General features: G+C 42.8%; 1 protein-coding gene across 3 annotated transcripts; it reads right to left on the minus strand.

Annotated features, from left to right (window-relative positions):
• Positions 1–10,592: 10,592 nt before the first annotated feature.
• LOC120644504 (probable protein phosphatase 2C 75) lies at positions 10,593–18,831 on the minus strand. 3 transcript variants are annotated; one of them, XM_039921132.1, is made up of 6 exons: positions 18,245–18,826; positions 17,762–17,843; positions 16,438–16,806; positions 16,237–16,354; positions 11,483–11,706; positions 10,593–11,376 (listed from the first exon to the last, which is right to left on the minus strand). In XM_039921132.1, the coding sequence occupies exons 1-6, from the start codon at positions 18,352–18,354 to the stop codon at positions 10,966–10,968; spliced, it is 1,314 nt and encodes a 437-aa protein (XP_039777066.1). In that variant the 5' UTR covers positions 18,355–18,826; the 3' UTR covers positions 10,593–10,965. The 3 variants fall into 3 exon arrangements, with proteins under 3 accessions (XP_039777066.1, XP_039777067.1, XP_039777064.1); XM_039921133.1 differs by lacking the exon at positions 17,762–17,843 and having other exon boundaries at positions 10,593–11,306; positions 18,245–18,831; XM_039921130.1 differs by lacking the exon at positions 17,762–17,843 and having other exon boundaries at positions 18,245–18,823.
• Between the last annotated feature and the right edge of the window lie 981 nt (positions 18,832–19,812).

A 19,812-nucleotide genomic window follows, 5' to 3' on the forward strand; every position in this document is an offset into this window, starting at 1 on the left:
GGACAGCTGGCTCATTCTATAGAATTTCTATAACGGGCTGACTTAGACAGCTCGTGATCATGTGGAGCGATGATTGACTCCAGCCACACTAGTGGGGCATGCACTCCAACAAGGAGACAGACATGCTCGCTGGGAAAATTGATCTCCTCCTCGAGAAGTTTGAGGATTATTCCCAAGACATGGCTCAAATGCAAACACTTCAAGCCTTGGATGCTCGCATGATGTGTGAGGTCTGCGGGAACACCAGACATTCGGGCAATGATTGCCCGAAAACCCAAGATGAAGCGATGTATCTGAGCAATAACAATGGGTTTCATCCACAAGGAGGTCAGGGGTGGAATCAACCATGCCCATACTACTAAGGAGGTAATGGTAATTCAAATTCTTTTAATCTTAACCAACCTACCTTGAGGGATCTTGTCTACGGCCAAGCAAAGATCTACTCCCTCCGTCCCAAAAACAAGTCATTCTAGGATTCAAATTTTGTCCCAAAAAATAAGTCATCCTACACTATTTGGAAAGTACATGTGCATGTAATAATCAATTAGTGCCAAATATAGAAAATAAATAGGGGCAAACATGGTCATTTTAAATTCTTGTTAATCTGTTCTAAAATTTCTAGGATGACTTGTTTTTTTGGGACGGAGGGAGTATGAGTCAATTCAGAAGAAGTTGGCTGCCAATGACAAATCATTGGAGACTATCCATGGCAGGATGGATGGCTTCTCCACTGCCATCAAGATCCAGCTGAGTTTCAACAAAATGCTTGAAACTCAACTTGCTCAGGTGGCCGCTGCCACTCCTGCTGCTGAATTAGGGAAGATCCCTGGGCTACCCGAATCTACCCTAGAGAGCGTCAATGCTGTGACTACCAGATGGGGTAACCCGTCTTCAAAATCATCATTAACCAGCTACATAGAAAAGCTCACATGGCCCAGGAGAGTATAGTGTGGAGAATTGCCAGCAAGAATACGGGAGGATCATAGAACCCCGATGTTCAGTTGCTCGATCTTCGATTGCAACTTCAAGCAAGCTCTGTGCGACCTTGGAGCAAGTGTCAACATTATGCCCAAGGTAACCTATGAAAAATAAGCTACCCTGCACTTTCCCCTACTATGATGTGTGTGTCGTTGGCCGACTCTACCGTACGGTACCCCGAGGGAATTGTGGAAAACCTCTTGGTACGAGTCAGAAATATATTCATACTCATGCACTTCGTGGTTCTCGATATGGAAGGCGATCTTAGAATATCGCTCATACTTGGGCGCCCGTTCTTAGGAAATGCCAAGGCCATAATTGATGTTGGAACAGGAAAGATCATTTTCCGCATCATGGGAAAGACCATGAAATTTAGGTTCCAAAACAAGAAGGAATTGTTCCTGATTCATGAGGATAGCGAGAAGCGGGGATTATGGGATGAGCCTGGCTGGGAAGACTGGGACATCAATGATCCTCTAGCTAACCTAGAATGGGAAGATTGGGAAATCCATGATCCACCGACTGAGCCTGCAAGGGAAGATTGGGAGAACCATGATTCCCCAACTGAGCCAGCATGGGAGGATTGGGAAATCCACAAACTAACACCCAAGGATCCAGCTCCCACGCCACCAACAATGCCCAAGAAGACCAAAAAGGTATGCCGTAAAAAGAAGACGTCAACGTCCACTACTACTTCTCCATGTACAGACGATTCGACCTTAATCTGATCAAGTATGGAGAAAGGTCCTGCTCATCGGACCCTAAACCAAGATCTAGCTTGGGGGAGCTCCTCTCCCATAAGTCAATTGTACCCTTTATCGCTTTCAATAAAATAAAACACATAAAAATAACACAAATATTTACTGCTTTATTTGCTTTTCTTATGTGCGGTAAGAATGTTTTAACTTCTCTGAAGTTGAAAGGATGAAATTTTTCTCTATTCTGCTTAGCTTGATGTGTCTAGTCTATAGCTTAGTGTTCTCTTAAATTTTAGTTTTTTGGCTATTTTAAAACCTTAGCCATTAATCTAAATATCTTGTGGGTTGCGAATGTGTGATCCAAGTCTAAGTTGTTGTGAGGCTGGATATGGTAAATAGAGCTCTACAATCTTGTTCTAAGTTATGCTTGAAATCTGGAGTTTTGGTTTTCAAAATAAAAAGGAAGGCAAGTTCCTCAATAATGATAAATACCTACCAGAGCCATATGTCATACATCATTCAGAAAACCCTTTACATATGGTGCTTGTTATTTCTTTGAGTTTTGTCAAATTGTGTGACCCTAGGGAGAATCTTTTCATGCTCTTTCAATCAAGATCACGTACACATCCATTTCCTCTTGCGAAATTCCTACACCGAGAATTTGCATGATCCACCATCCACGACATAAATGCTCCTTATGTTGGCGTTCTCTCTCCCTAGGAAATATCCCTGAAATAAATATAGTCATGGTTTATACCAAAAAGAAAAGCAAGGCATGCCAAGAAGCATGGCCAAAAAAGTGTGTGAGAGAGAAGGGGTAGCCATGACCAAAAAAAATGGGGACAAACTAAAAGAGAGAGATAGTCAATCCAAGTAGGAGTAAGTCATACCATCATCCATCCATCCACACACGTGCACCTCTTGATCTTGATTGTATGACTTGTTTCTCCATGGATCCGCTCTTTGACCTTACAAAATATGGAATGCAAGTATGACATGTTCTTATACCCTACCTTGAGCTCCACAAAGACCTTATCACTAGTAGGGAAGGACAAGAGGCAAAGGCTGCCCTAGTAAGGAACCATACACTTCGAGTGATTTCAGAGGATCATTGAAGGAACTTGGTTTTTAAAAATCTTTCCAAGAAAACCTCCAGATGGATTGCTGATCTAGGAATAAGTAGAGTGTTGCTCTATGAACTGTTCTAACTCTTAACAGCTCAAGACCAGGAGAAGGCTAAAAGCCCATGGATGAGTAAGGAGCTAAGCCAAGGGTACGTAAGCCTACTTATTTAAATTCCTAGATGAACATCTCGCATCGATAATGACCATTTTTAAGTGTCAATTTGATTAGAAAATCATGAGAGTTTGCATTTGCTACACGCATATTTATTAAAAATAAGGCCAAAACCCAATATACTCTTAGAAAATATGCAAGAATGGTATTTGAGATAACATATAGGTAGCAAGCACCTTTTGATCCAAGGTAGAATTCATCGACCAATCAGAGCACGAGAATTAGGATCACATGGATCAAAGGGCCTACTTTCATACACGACCGACTAAGACGAGAGCTATGGCATGTGGATTAGTCAAGAGGGCCCTCAGGGCAGTCACCAGAAGGAAGTTGGGGACAGTTGGCAGCAATGGGTTGTCGGCCGACCGGCCCGATCGGCCGACTAGCCCACTAATCCACTGACCTTCCCCTTTGACGTGTCACCTGGTGATTAGCTCCCAATGGCGGTTTTTGAAGGCATAGCTGCAGCAAGTGCCCGTGCAACCCATGGCTCTCTCCTATAAATATGAGAGGGGAGTGAGAATAGAGTACACACCACAAGTTCACAAGCTCAAGCTCTTCTCTTGTTTAGCTTTATAGGTTAGTGGAGTTTAGGCTGAAAGTAGTAGTCGTGGGGTCCCCGAAGTTGCTCAGGAGTTTTGGTGTGAGTTCATATCTAACATTCCTTTGTAATTCTCGGTTGTTTGTATCAGACTTATCTTATAATTATTTATATTTGCATGACTTATATCTTGCAATGTCAGACATATACTTCATGATTAGTTTGCATTGTTGTTCTAAGCTTTACATGATTAGACAATTAGCTTTAGGGTCTGTTTGGTTGAGCTTTTTGGGGCTGTGACTTTTAGCCACAGCCTAAAAGCCAACCAAACGGAGCAGCTGTGACTAGGTTTTTTCGTGAAAGCGGCTTTTTGCCTATACAATTCTCACAGCCGGCGTGACCCTGCTTTCATCATCTATGAAGGGTAGTTTTCATGGAAATTACCCACCTGCCATCGTTTATGGGTACTGTTTCGTTTGTTTCTCCTCTCCCCTCCTCCCTTCCACAGCCCGACGCCTCTCCCCGAGTCCCGTCGACCCATCCTCTGCCTCGCGGCTCCGCTAGCGTTTCGCCCGACCAGTGTGGCGGTGCTTTTCTGCTCCGGTGGAGGTGGATCTGGGCGGCTCCAGCCAATTTCTCCCTTCCCCAACCCTCTCTTGCACGGCCAGGTGGCCCGAAGGAGCAAGCGCACGAGCACCCGGCCGCACCGGCGTGAGGCCCCCCAACCGGCCCCGCTCAGGTCCTTGTGCGGCGCCAGGAGCCTGCGGCTGGCCCCGCCTCACATCTCCAGCACGGAAACACGAGGGCATCAGGGCGCCCCCTCCGGCTCTACTCACTGACCTCCCCACCAGTGCAACAGGTATTCCTTCTCTCTGTGCAAAATCTGAGTTATATCTTCACCTAGTCATTACATGGAAACATGAATGTGCATCATATCCATCAGTTATGCTATATTTGCAGCGATTGGTTGTGATGAGCGAGGTTAATTAGTTTGCATAATCAATCAAGCAATACACATTACATATAAATGCTTGTATTGAATTGAATGAACAAATAATTTACTGACATATATGTTGATACAAATTGCTGTATGATTCATTGTTTTGCTTGAACGAAGAATGGCTGATAGGGCAGATTGGTGTGATGCCAATTTGAGACATTTCATTGATATCTGCAAAGGAGAGATAGAAGTTGGGAATAGCCCGTTGGGAATTTTATATTTTTATTCGTGGTAGTAAGTTGCATGATGAGGAGTTTGATAGATGTGATGCTGATGAGGACTACCTACTAGAAGAGACATCCCTATCATAAGAAGATGAGAGTCCAGATGGTGAGATCGAGGATACCATTCGTAGTAGGATAGCTGATGATTTGGTTTATATGAGAGGTGTATAAATTATGGTGCAAGCAGATTGCCATTTGAACCATATTTCTTTTGTTTTACTATCTTTGTACATTGTACTTATGTGAACCATATGCTAATTGTGGATGCAAAACTTATAAAAAATTAAATTTCTCTTCCAACTATAGTCAATTATATGCGAATCAGTGAACAACAAAGAATTTTACGATCAATTTGCATATAAACAGTCTCACAGGTCTTTAGGGGCATTACAGACATTTTATATCAAAGTCACAGCCCACAACAGCTTTTAACCAATCGGCTTTCAGCTTTTCCGCAGCTCACAGCCCACAGCAGCTTTTTTCGCAGCCACAGCCCACAACAGCTTTTTACACAGCCACAGCCCAACCAAACAGACCCTTAGAACACCGATACCCATTTTAGTATTCGTATGTTTGCTCTAGTATGATGTCTGTATATCCGAAGGGTGGGGGCTCCACGCAGGATACTAGAGTATCGCTTGTTAATGCAGACATGGTGTCTTGGTTAATTAAGTGTTGCTGGATGTTGCTCTTTTCCACGGTTTGTAGAGGTATCCAGCAGGTGGTGACAGCCCTATTTCGTGCCTTCGTAATCCTCCATGTTCGGTAAGCAGGGTAGGAGGTCCATAAAGTACCACATGGTCGGCAGACTTGTCTGTTGGACATAAGCGGTCTCCCGGTGGTACCATGTTAACTAGAATAGGGATAACCATGTGTAAAGTGTGAAGTGAACTATAAACTATATAATTAACTTAAGTACATTAAACCCGAGCTGCTAGCTTCTTCCTTTCTCCCTGCCTTTATCTTGTTTTGAGCTGAGTATGAACTTGTGTGTCACACTACCTCTTTAAACCATTTATCTTACCCCTATTTATGCAATAGAATATCCAATGAAGATTAGTTCATTAACTAGCCTATACACTTTAACCGCCGCCTTCCCTGTAGAAATATAAATGACACCCCGAAATACTCCCAGGTAAAATGCTACAGCGGTATTCCGTGCGCTTCCGGATTCATTCGTGGTTACGAAATACTACACACACCCTTGACACCTGTGCGCGTTGCTGCCTTGGGGCACCCAACCTAGTGGTGACACTGGTAGGTGTTAACAATGAGCTCCACATAAGCTATCTTTAGAAGTAGGATGAAAAAGAGATCCTATGGAGAAGTAAAGCTATTGTTGGTCTTTTCAAAAATCTTTTCAAAACCCCATTCATACAACAAGGAAGTGGAGGAGACTGATGTTAGCACCATTCCACTCTTCAACTTCCCAAACAATTATGGTAGACACATCAAAATTCATAGGTAAAGGTGAAGACTAGAATAATCTGTATGTAGGTATCATATCAAAAGGAATCCAGGTCTGCCTTTGTCATAACCTTTACTTGAGGAAGAGCAAAGCTTTAAGTGTGGGGGAACTTGTTGACGATCGATAATGACCCATTTGAAGCGTCAATTTGAGCTCAAAATCATGAGAATTGAAACCTCATGCCTTTATATTTTATCCAAAAAGGGCCAATTCTGTGTTTCCTCTTAAAAATATTGCTATATCAGAAATTGGGCAGAAATGCAGGTAAAACACGCTCCAAGCTCCAAGTTACAAAACCCGACCAGTAAGAGTATGCTGGTGGCCACTGTTGACAGCTCTCACATGTCGAATCCAAGTCATCAGCTCCTGCATGGACACACAATGGACGAGCATCAACATTAGTGGTAGGAGTTACTGCTAATAAATTCCACAAAATGTTGGTGAATATTTGTATGCAGGTTATTTATGCTTGGCAGCCTTACATGAGAAGAGAATACTGCCCATGAGAAAGTGACACATCATGAATCCGAGGCAACATCTTCTTGACCAATCAAGCACAAGAACGAGGATTCATGGGCCCACTTGGCAGTCGTACATAAGGAGAAAACATGGCATGCATGCTTACCTGCAATGGGGGGCTACCTATCACAACCAAGACTGAAGGCAGTGGGCCACCAGACCTGGTCGACCAACCACCTAGCTCGGCCATGCTAAAGTCGGTTCCACGGACCTTCATCCTCCATGTGGAGTTCCCTCATTGGCTCCCCATGGCGGTTCAAGGAGGCTCGACCTCCAACTAGCGTCCAAGAAGGCCATGGCCCCCTCCTACAAATAGTAGAGAGGGTGATAATAGAGACATCCCACACAGCTCACATCCAACTCTTCACTCTCTATTGGAGTTAGGAGCTCACCTTAAGAGGTGTAGTGCTGCCGAGGTAGTGCTAGAAAAATAGGGAGAGAGTGAGGGGAAGTCGGGGAGGTAGCGAGCTTTCCGGTGCTCAATGCCCTCCGTCTACTTGTATCTCGACGAATGCTTATCAATCATTGTACGTGTTCGTGATCTTCTTTGTGCTTTAGCTTCTTAGTTAAGTAGTGCTAGTCCCCCTAGTTGTTTACGGACCATCGTTGACTAGTTTAGTGGATGCCTCTAGAGTATGACTCCTAATAGTGATGGATGTTCTGTACAACTGTAGATTTAGTAGAAGATGGTGTAGATGTGGTGTCTAGACTAGATACTACCACTGGTTGGGGAATAGCCCAATGGTTTGTAGAGGTAGCCAGAAGTTTGTGATAGCACTGTTTTGTGCCATCAAAATCCACCACGTTCGGGTATATCGTAGTAGCTGTATTACAAGAAACTCGCTGGTCTTATCTAGGGGAAGCTGGAAGCCCAAAGTAAATAACTAGCTAGCTTTATCGTACCTTTGATTCTGAGCCTTAGAAATCCTCTCTACCCAGTACCTCTTTGGTAGTTTGGTGTCCTTGGATAAGCCTTAGATAATATATTCTCGTTCTTCTGTGGATACGATACCCTAGAATACTCCTGGGTAAAAGCTACGACGATATTTGTGTCCTTGCGGATTCATTTGTGACGCTCGAAAACATCAACAGCAACCATCAATAGCTCTATAAATTATCTACTACATCATCACAGGGTTGCGCTTGTGTAACCATTTGTGTTATTCTTGCTGGCTGCCAACACCTCCTCCTTTGCATGGAAAGAACATGTAAGAACATGGTTGCACAAGATTGAGAAGATGGAGTTTGGTGTCACCTAGTTCCACTTATTGATCGTACATATTCTTCTTGTGAATATTTTTGCTGCCTACTAACCATGATAGGCAAAGGCAAAGAAACAGGAGCTAGCAGCCTTCTCCATGGTAATTCGCTCGCTCAACAATATATGGGAACATTTATACTTGAGCTACATAGTGATGTTTTAGCAATGGTCAGTTCTGCCCTACCTTCTTTTGAGGGAAATTTTGACCCTCATGCATACATTGATTGGGAGCTTAAAGTAGAAGCAGAATTTGATAAGTATGATTTGTCTGAGAAACAATTGATTTTTGCTGCTTCTAAAGCTTCAACTAGATTTGCTTTAAATAAATGGAAACATATTTGTTGGCATAATAAAGTTCCTCAGTCATGGATAGATTATAAAATTATGTTTAGAGATGTCTATATTCATGCATATTATTCTGACCATTTGCTTGACAAATTAGAAAAATTGACACAGTGTAGTAGGATTGTGAGAGAATACTACCATGATTTCAAAATTTGTGTCTTGTTTGGAGGCTTTAATGAATGCATGGAAAATGTTATGAGCATGTTCATGAGAGGGCTTAATTCTGAAATTCAACTGTTGTTGTTAAATGAAACATATAGCCATATCACTCATTTGTTTTTGCTAGCTTGTAAAGCTGAATGTCAGATTTTATTATCTGCACATATACTTGCAAAACTGTTGCAAAGAATGATGAGTCTTTTTGTCCACTTTACATGCTAATCAATAGCACCAAATAGTGGAAACCATTGCTAATTCAACTTTTGTCACAAGATGAATTACTTGATGTTCCTTATGATAAAGAGGACTTGTGTGTTGATGCTTCTTTTACTCAAATGGTGAATAACCGTGATACTATTGGTTTGGAACCATACAAATGTGCTGAAGATAAGCCTTTTCATCCTATTAATATGCACAAGATGAACTGAAATTGTTGTCCTCTTTTAGTACATTAGGTCATATTGAATTTGATATTCTTTGTAATCTGAATTGTCTAAAAGAGAAACTTAAATTTGATTCTGGTTTGCTAAGTTTTCATCATTGTTCTCTTCATATGCAAATATGACAACAAAGGAAAATACTTGGTACATAAAGTTTATATTTGCTCTAATCTGAAAACTTCTTTTGGGCCGCAACATGATCAAATAATGGACTGCAGTAATGTAAGTGATGTCTTGTAGTTCATCTACTTTTGTTCTCATCCAACAGGTTCAGCCACAAGAAAGCGGACAACATTCATTGTGCCATGCAACATTGTCATTGCTCCACATGCCGACAAAACAAGTTCCTTAGCTGCCCATTGGAGCATGCCAGGGATGGCTTGTTATCAAGATGCGGAGGATGATGGGAGCATGCCCATCATGGCGGCACACACAAGGTCAGCATTGCAGCAGTATGACAACTTCACCATATTTTCTTTCAACAGCAACTTGGCTGTAACAACCTCAACATACTCTACATCAACCTCTTCCCATTCAGTTTGGGATGATGGGTCCAAGCTCCGCACATCCCTATCGCTTGGTGTGTGTTTTCGAGTGCCCCCCTGGCCTCCTCCTTGCAAGCATATTGGACCTATAGGTGGTGTGATTGATTTTATGCCACAAGCAAAAATTCAGATTGAGATCGAGTCGAGGATGACTCAAATGCAAGAAGGGGAGCATGTTGTGGACGTCCCGGCAATTGATACAACCACACCTATGGGACAAGATTATATGACTAGAGATCGAGCTTACATGCTTTATTCTCAGATAAATTCGTTCCTAGTTGTCCATACGTATTATTCTCAGAATTGGATGCTACTAAATCATGATGATGGTTTATTTATATTTAGGAGCAGTGGTGATGAATCAGCCAAGTGTAACCGTGCGAGCAGCAAGTTCGGACCTTGAGAAAGATCAGACAACAACTAGTTCGAACCAGCCTTTCGGACCACGCGTTCGGACCTACAGGAAGTGCCAGATTGAGATGGGCATAAATCTTCACTTCGGAGGATGCTCGAGGCCCATGAGAACTCGTTGGAAAGATCTTGAAGTCTACTTTTAGATGAATCTAACCTTATTATCAGATTCATCCGCAGATAAGAATAATCGGCAAAATGGCGTTTGCACAAGTGGAATGTTAACTTCAATTTCGTATTAAATTTTTTATTTCTCCATGTACAAGTGGAATATTAACTTCAATTTTTGCACGCCCTATGCTACAAAATATATTATGAATATTTTATGATTACTATTCATGAAAATTTATCTGTATGATCAATTTCGTATTAAATTTTCCTAAACTCTGAAAATAACCATGAAAAGTTCTTATTGTACTTTTTAGCATAAGGCATCATTTTCTCCATCAACTTACAATTTGAACTTAAAAATTCAATTTGTACGTGAAGAAAAACTGGATTAGTGAGGGAATAAACTGGACTTTTTCCTCAGAAAAGGATTCAAAAAATTGTTAAGGTAATGTGCGTTGGATTGTCCAAGGATGTTCATCTTTGTGACAACCAAACTTCAAGGACCGCCATGCACTGTACTCATTAAAAAGAAATGTGGTTCACCACATCGCCACAAGATGTGGCAAAGCCTGTCTATAAATTGACCAAATACACAGTTGATCATCGAAAGAGATTTGTCTTCTGAATATAGTTCCAATGTCTGAGATAATAAGATTAAAGATGTCACTAGGAGAGCAGTATTTGTACAGACATTGTTTGACTGAAATGCTTGAGGAGCAGCCATAGAAAAATGGGGAAACTGACTGTCAACAAATTAAAAATTCACTTCAAACGCATGCTGCATAATCATTACTCTATAGCCAGAAAGCGAGTTAGGATTTACAAAAACAGCAACCCCACTCATCCTTTGGTGAACCAATGGTAAGGATGAGATCTCATCGGACATGCTAATACAGCCAACAATGCTAAAACACAAGTGAGTATACTACCGATTGCAAGTTGAGTATGCTTTTGCAAGTTGAGTATGCTTCACTTCCTTATTGAGCTTGTGTCACCGAACTTGGGTAGTGTCAGTAGTGTGTTCAACCTGGTGAAGCTCTCTAAGGACCTCTCATCACCACTTACATTTGAGTCACTTCCATCATCTGCATCTTCAGGTCTTACTCTTTTACTACTGAGCCTGGGCTTTGTTGACCGGCCTTGTGCCTTTGAACTGAAGCCAATTCCCTTGCTACTAACAGAAGATCCTGATAAACCACCAGCACTGTCATCCTTGTAGAGAAAAAGACATATCGTTGCGCAATCATCAGTTTTGGAGGTTGGATATTTGAACCTCCAAGCTTGATTTGCTAAGTCAACAACAGAACGAGCTGCAAAGGAACGATCAGAGCATGAAGCAACAACATCTACGACTTCCTGATTGGTTAAGACATCCCACACCTGTACGCACATATCAGTGCATTTTAGGATCATATAGTTCAATTAGTGCTTATTTCAATGACATTTGAAAGCCAAATAAGTAAACAAGTGCAAATATTTTAATTACCCCATCTGTAGCAAGGACAATGAACTCATCCTTCTCTGTGATTTGTCTGTAGGTGACCTCAGGCACACAAATTAGCCCAAAATCCTTTAGACAAAAATCACCAAAAGCTCGTGCCATTGCTAGACCAGGCGAGTTGCAATTAGGAAGCCAAAGACGAGCCACATCTGGTTCATCCTGATGAGCAAAGACCCTTCCATTACATCGCTTGATTCTCCTTGCCTCCCCTATAAGATAGTATATTGTATGCTGAGTTTTCACCATTATTATCCATATTAACAACATCTACATAAAATGTGTATGGCATAAGGCCTATTGAAACGGGTAATGAATGTATCACTTTATATTCTTTTAAAATATGGATCACAAACAATCACAAGACATGCCCTGTTTTGTTGATATGCAAACAAGGTTTGGTTCACAAATCTTAGTGATGATATACTAAAAGAAAACCTTACATTATTGCTTAGGTGCTCCATGGGATCATTGACTGATTAAAATGTACGCTAGTGACAGTAAACCGGCGCTCAAGGTTTAGATCTTGTTTGAGTTGTCTCACTGTTTTTCTGGTTATAGCCTCTAGCTCAATGTTTGCTGGTTGTGGAGGCGGTTGCATGAGAAGTGTTTGACAAAGTACTCCTAAATAAAACGCTTTTGTGAATTATAATATGTTTCCAATGGCAAGCATTTTGTCAGTCATGATAAAAATGCTCCCATTTTAAAATATGATGAGGCTTGAAATCGTTGTTGCTAACATGGCCAGTATGCAGCTTGAAAATGTTGGATAATTCTGAAGAAACACGGGGAAAATGTAATGCAATTGGCATTAAAGCTGTACGGAGCCTTGGATATGATACAGCCATATGGTAACAGTGTAATTACAAAAAATGACATTAAATAAATTCTTCTAATGTTCATACATTTTCTGTTTCATTTTCCAAAAGTCAGTTTATGCAATAACTTATGGTTGTTAGATAATGATAGATATCAAGTGTCTTGTCACTCAATGGCCCAGATCATTTAGACACAGGGGCTCCTATCTACCTTCTAGTAGGTAGGTAACATGTACATCTATAATATAGTAGTCGATAGCATGTACATCTACAATCTAGTAGCAGCCCAGTAACCAACCCAAAATAGCCTACAAACTAAGCCGGCCTTTTTTTTCTTTTTTGCACGCGCCATACATTTGCTTCAACAAAAACAAAGGCATCATGGATAGACTGCTGGACCGCTGGGCACGTGCAGTGCACATGACACATGAGGAGCATGTGGGCATGTTAGCAACTTTTTCTTTGTATTCTTTTCTCAGCCTCGTTATATTCTCAAAGCTGTTGATATTAACTTTATTTTGAAAAAAACATAAGTAAAATGTGAAGTTAGTTTGTTCAACATTTTAAAGTACTACATTCAGCGTTTCTTTAAATCTAGTTCAACATTTTATATGGCAATGTTGAAATAGTATATCTAAAAATCTCCAGGTAGTATATCTTAAATGCTGAAGTACCTCAATCAAAATGTTTACATTCAAATAACAAATTAGAATAGTCACACTGAATATCATTTTGCAGAGAAAATTCTAAGAAACATCATGATTCAAACTGAATTGAAATTGAATGCACCATTACCGAGAAATGTAAGTTTAAAGACAAGCCTCAAAAACCAACCAACACCAACCGGCCACCTGTCTTATCACTGTCAGACAACCTCTTAGTGGCAACACTGCAACATGTGCACATAGCACCATGCCTGGTTGTGTTCTCTGATTCTCTCGCGCACGCACACATCTTTAAGGGGATGATTCCTTCATCGGTAAGAAAGTTTCTTCCGCAAGACATCGTATTCCTGTTTAGACATGGAGGTGGCCGGGCAACTAAGACCGTAGCCCAAGTCTTGGGCCATCTAATAACTGGTACCATCCTTATATTTCCGACTTGCGTAGCTTACGGACCTAGAGTTCTAGGCCACAAGCCAAGTCCAGCAGCTAGCAGCCTATATGCATCTGGCCCATTCAGTTGAGGCTGGGTTTAGGGATTGCTGAAGGTCGACACGAGGGATTGCTGGTCCCAAGAGGGCAGCCCGACCAGGGAATGCACCAATGAGCCTAGGGCAGCTGCTGAGGCTGTTGGTGTTGCTGCACCGCTATGGCGGCCTGGGTGGGAGCGGCGGGAAGGTGGGCCGCGGACCGGGCCACATTGTGATGGACCCTGTCCACAGGTTCTAGAAGGACGGCCACTGGGAAGAGGCCTGTCGAGCACTGGCAGGTTGGCCGCCGGCTGAAGAAGCACCATCGGTGGCGGGGCGGCCTTGGCGGAGCCGTTGCCACCACACTTGGAGCGCCAGCTCACTTGGAGCCAGGGCAGGGGGGATGGAGCCGGGCCCTCGGAGCCCGCAGCCGGCTGGGGGGTGGCCGCGGCAACGAATGCCGTGAAGGACGAGGACTAGTGCGCCATGTTCATCTCCTCGAGTAGCAGATTCGCCTGAACCTCCTGGAAGGTGGGGAACGGGAAGCCCCGTGGAAGATGGATGCCGATGTTGGTGAAGCGCCCGCTCAAACCGCGAAGGACGTTGAGGACAAGGGTGCGGTCTTGAACGGGAGATCCCAAATCGGCGAGCTGATCGGCCATCTTCTTGAAGCGCCGACAGTAGTCAGCGACGGTGAGGTCGCCTTGGGTGAAGGCATGGAACTTGACGTTGAGGAGGAGTGTGCGTGTCTCGCGGTTCCCCAGGAAGTGAGTCTCCACAGCGACCCAGAGGTCGCGAACAGAGGAGTTGCGGCTGGAGATGGCCTCGGCGAGATCATCGCAGAGGGTGGCGATGATCCAGGACTGGACCATGTAGTCCATGCAAGTTAGGTCCAAGGAATCAGGGGCCCGGGCATCCAGCAGAACATGGTCCTGTAGGGAAAACTTGCCGGCGGTGAGCAGGAACTGGTCACGACAGCGAGCCTAATTACCGGAGTTGACGGCGAGCATAGTCAGGATCAAACTCCGGATGTTCTCGCTGGAGACGCCCAAAGTGTGGAGGTTGAGGACGGCGGCTGCCTCGTGCAGCAGCATAGCCTCGTGGACGTCATGATGCTATGGTGCCTTCGGCCTCGCGATGGGTGTCAGAAGAGGGCGCTGGAAGACCAGGACCTGGATGCGCACGGCAACAGTGTCGCGTTCATGGGCCGCCGCTCGAGCCTCGGCCTCGGTGATGAGAGCGAGGTTTGCGTCGCGCGCCTCATTGACGCCTTGGCATCGGTAGAGGGCCGGCATGCTAGGGCAATGGAAGGTGAATCCGAGGGGAAACCTGGACTCGTGATACCATGAAAGCAAATATGGCTCGAGAAATTGGTGATTGATTAATGAGAGTACAAGGAGTACATTATACAGGCAAGGATCATATAGGGTTTATACGAAACACCCAATCAACGATGATCCTTGCCTAATCTAAATCAACTACCATAAAACCCAAAGGGCAGCCCTAGGCCAGCCTACTAAATGCCTTGCTTACAATAACCTCTATTCCGTTGTTAGTGTAAGGTTCATACTATTCATTATCTCAATCTCAAAAAATAGGTATTCTCAGCTGTCTCACCAGATTACTAGCACAAAAAGGATGCTCAGGGCAGAACCGTCCCACCTACCACAATAGTGCATCGCCTGAAGGAATTAGACTAGCTGCACCATTAATGGTGCTGAGACTTACAAAGTGGCCCCTCCCCCCCAATCCATTGGTGCCACGCATTGTTTCACCACTTTCTACCAGGCATCATCACAATATAACTGTTCCCTCCCATACTCCGCCATCAACACCCTACAGCACAGAGCTGTCTATGATATGAAAGAAGAATAATTGTGCCATAGTCCATCGAACAAATATTCCAGTTCTGGCAAAGGCTTTGCTGGCCAGTGGTCACTTAGGCTTCTTTGATATTGCAAGTGTACTTCAATGACAACCGGTCGGGTAATCTTACAAAATCAAAATTTTATTTGTAACCATTAGGCAGGCCTCACAATGCAATAAAATAATTTGCCTCTGTTGAACATATGAATATTCTAAAGGTCAGAATTGTGATCTGAGAACACATAACAAGAGAAGTGTTCTGTGTCAATGGAGAAACCCACAAAAATTTGTTACGTTGCTGCATATCTTATATACTATAAAACTTGAAAGAACTGAAATTCTTTCTCACCAAGATTAGGTCCACCAAACTTCTAAAAACTTGTCAGGTCAAGATGTTTGATGGAAGGGGGGTGGTGACCCATTTTTTGATAGAAGGAAAATGTTTCTACCAAAATCCTAATACATTTTACACCAACAATTTTCTATACCCACCTCTTGTACCCACTTATTACTTTCCTATGGCACACACTTTACTTTCCTTTGCACATGTGTTCACCTATAATTCGCTTCATTATTTGTTTTTGGAAGGATAATAATTGACATCATTGTTTTATGGAAGGAAAAGAAAGATGTGTATTAGTTTTGGAAGGAAAATAAATGACATCGTTGCTTTATGGAAGGAAAATTAAATACGTGCCTGTGGCACGTACATCTCCACTAGTTTATCATAAAAGAATGATAGATACAAAGTAATATGGAAAAAATGGTGCTCTAAACCAATGACATCAGTGTTCAAGAAAAAAAAAACCAACGACATGACATAGTCACTAGTAGCTGCCTAGCAGGAGCTACCAAGCTAGTCAATGACTCAAACTGGAACTGAAAAGTAGAACATATTTTAAATTTGTGAAGAGAGGGAGAGTTACTTGGATGATCAGGTTTCAGGTCAACTGTCAACTGATGAGCCACCAAGCGACCCTTTTGATCTCGGGTGCCTAATACAGCCCTAGAGTCACCTAAATTCCCAACAATAAGGTCCTGACCCTGATATACAGAGGGAAAGCTTAATTGTCAACTTATGGAACTCAAAAGTAAAACTGATCCATTTTTTAATAAGAAACAGCTACCTGCTTGATTAAAGTAACTGCTGTACTTCCACTGCAAATGCTATCAATATTTCTGTGTAATTTAAGTTCTTTATCTGTTACTCTAAAGGCCTTTCGATATGAATCTTTCATTGTGCAAAAGAATTCCCGATGTTCTTGTTTCTGTTCAGACATGGGAGACTTGTCTTCTGCATCTGCATATGGAGATAAAGTCTCTTCTAGAATTGAGCCATCTGAGTTGCTGATAGGGCTTTCCCCATAGTCTTCATATATCAAATCACACAGCTTCGAAGGGAGAGTATCTCTAACTTTCCTTGCAACGATATGGCCATGTGGGCCATGCCCATCAAAAACTCCACAAAATACTGTGTCCGCTCTTCCATTAAAGCTCTGTACATAATGAAAATGGTGTTTCCAAGGTATGATCATATATCATGAGAAGGCAAAGAAAATATCAAAATTTTCAGAGGAGGCAAACATAACTTTTCATTGAAAGGCTATAGTGTCAAAGATGGAGGACTTTTCCATTCTCTATTGTGCTCATTTGATGCATATATACAGGTCAAGCTTTCCTAATATTTCAATATGGTGACCAATATACATCTTTGACAGCAAATTTCTATCATAACATATTTAACATAGAAAAAATAATTATTTTGAAGATATTTCTCGGGACAAATTATAAACGCTGTTTTCAGATAAAATTCAACTTACAATAAGAAATTTGGTTCAAAGTTCAGTTCTTTGACTGCAAGCAACCAAAAGTGATGCGCTTTTGTGACAAGGTAAATAATAAACAACAATCCTGTTTCTCAATGAACAAATCACAATACTACGAGATTTTTCTTCGAAAGAAAGACGCATGCTGGACTGCAACATCCAAATTTCCAAACCTTCAAAATTCATTGAAACTGTTGGGAGATACTGCAACATGCCTAGTGTCAATGTCAACCACTTAGTCATTCCATTGTGAGTTTTAAAACATTTGATAGATGCACCAGATCAGAATCTGATAGTTGACCATTTTAGAAAAATAAAAAATAAAAACAGTTGGATGAGCCCGGCATCATTATTTAGCTAGGGTGTCAAAGATGGGATGATAACACAATTGGAAAATTCAACATTCACTATTTTGCTCTGTGGAGTTGTACGCAAGTGGAATAGCTATTTTGGTGCTGCATTGTCAGTACACATTATATTATTCAGAGTTTGAACCATGGACCATTTCAATAAGAACTAACTTTTAAGTCCAGAAAACACAATAAACCGTGACATTATTTCATATGAGCACAAGACATAAGGGTTATGACACTAAGAAAGATGGTTTATTGCATACAATGATTACTTGATCTGCAAACATCACTATGGTAGCAGGGAAAGATGATGATCGATGAGCCATGCCAAGACAGTGTGTCATCCAATTGTTCCTATGAAAACACATCACACTTCAGGAAAATTATGCAATGTTATCCCGAAGATAGAAGGGTTGGCAGATCAACACATAGTATTCTGAATGTAAGCTTATCCCATTAAAAGCATGGATTCGTTCCTAATACTACTGGACAGACAACAAACTTTGCCAACAGGGTTTTTAAGGCATCGCCTAGGCGACGCCGACAAGGCAGTTCCCCATCGCCTTGCTTAAGGCTCGCCTTAGCCCGCCTAGGCGTCGCCTAGGCGACTGAGCGGCTCCACATTGCCTCGCCTCGTCTCGCCTTACCGCTTTAAAAACCTTGTTTGCCAATTAAAGAATGGAGAGACAGTCTCAAGGCAAACGATGTCATAAAAAGAAGGGAGATCTCAGGAGACCAGCAGATACATTACATACCTCCATGACGACCATGGCGTCCTGGTTGGTGCCCTTCCTCCCCTGCCGCGTGAACAGGCAGGCCGCACTGCCCACTCCGTTGCCGGCGATCCTCCCAGGCACCTCCTCATCCGTCGTCCTCCCCTCTCGCTCTTTGCCCCGGGGCGCCGCCCCTGCTGCCGTGGCTGGCCGCTGCTCCGCCGTCAGGCACGATCCCATCGATAGCGCCCGCACCATATCATGCAGGCAGTCAAGGCACCCGCTGCCTCCGCCACCGGACGGCGCTGCCGTCGCCACCGTTGCCGCCGTAGCCGCCGCCGTTGTGCCTCCTCTATCAGAAACAACACACCTGTCTCCGGTCCGCCCCCAATGCCGTCCAAGATCCGACCTCCCCGCGGCCCGGCGCCGCCCAAATCGATCTTTGCGCGACAAAGCGGTGGTGGTGGCTCTTCCGATCTTGATCGGGTCGCGGAAGCTGTGGAGGAAGAGGGCCGACCAGCACAGATGGATGCACGCCAGGCGGCAGTGGCGAAGGCGGGCAAAGAAAAAGGGTGAGCGGACAAGAATAGGGTGCTGGGGGATCCGACGGCGAAATCGGGGAGGGAAAATAGGGGAGTACGAGGGGCAGGGAGGAACAAGTGGTTGCGCGCGGTTTGGGCGGTGGCCGGTGGCACAGCCGGTTGGCTGCTTTTCGGCTGCTTCGGTTAATCCCTCCCACAATAAAGGGACTGTTTAGTTCAAAAACAAAAAATTTTGGATGTCAAATCGCATGTTTGATCAGATGTTGGGAGGGTTTTTCGGAACATTAATTAAAAAACTAATTTCAGAACTCACTTGGAAATCGCGAGACGAATCTTTTGAGGCCTTTGACCGCATCATTAGCACATGTGGGTTACTGTAGCACTTATGGCTAATCATGCATTAATTAGACTCAAAAGATTCATCTCGTCGTGTACATCCAAACTGTGTAATTAGTTTTGTTATTTAATTACATTTAGTGTTTCATACATGTGTTCAAAGGGGAGGTGAAAATTTTTGGGTGAAAATTTTTGGTAACTAAACGGGCTCAAAATTGAGGAGGATCGGAGAGAATTAAGGGTCTGTTTAGTACCACCCCGTAAACGCAAAAAAGCCGTAAACGTATTAAAGTGAAAAGGAATCTTGCTAATTTGAAGTACTAAATGAAGTCTATTTACAAAATTTTTTGCATGGTTGGGTTGTAAATCGCGAGACGAATCTAATGAGCCTACTTAATTCATGATTTGCAATAGTGATGCTACAGTAACCAACCGCTAATTATTGATTAATCATAAATTAATTAGCATCATTAGATTCGTCTCGCGATTTACAACTCATCCATGCAAAAAGTTTTGTAAATAGACTTCTTTTACTACTTCAAATTGGGAAGATTCCGACGCAAAAAAAATTTGCCTTTACAGGCCTCACGAACTAAACACGGCCTAAAAGGATTTTTTTAAACCAAAGGCAGCAGCTCTGCTATTCAATTAAGACGAGAGAAATTATGTACTCTCTTCGTCCCAAAAAGAATGTAAATCTAATTTTTCGAGTAGTCAAACAATTTCAATTTT

The sequence above is a fragment of the Panicum virgatum genome, chromosome 8K (assembly GCF_016808335.1).
Source record: "Panicum virgatum strain AP13 chromosome 8K, P.virgatum_v5, whole genome shotgun sequence".
Taxonomy (NCBI): domain Eukaryota; kingdom Viridiplantae; phylum Streptophyta; class Magnoliopsida; order Poales; family Poaceae; genus Panicum; species Panicum virgatum.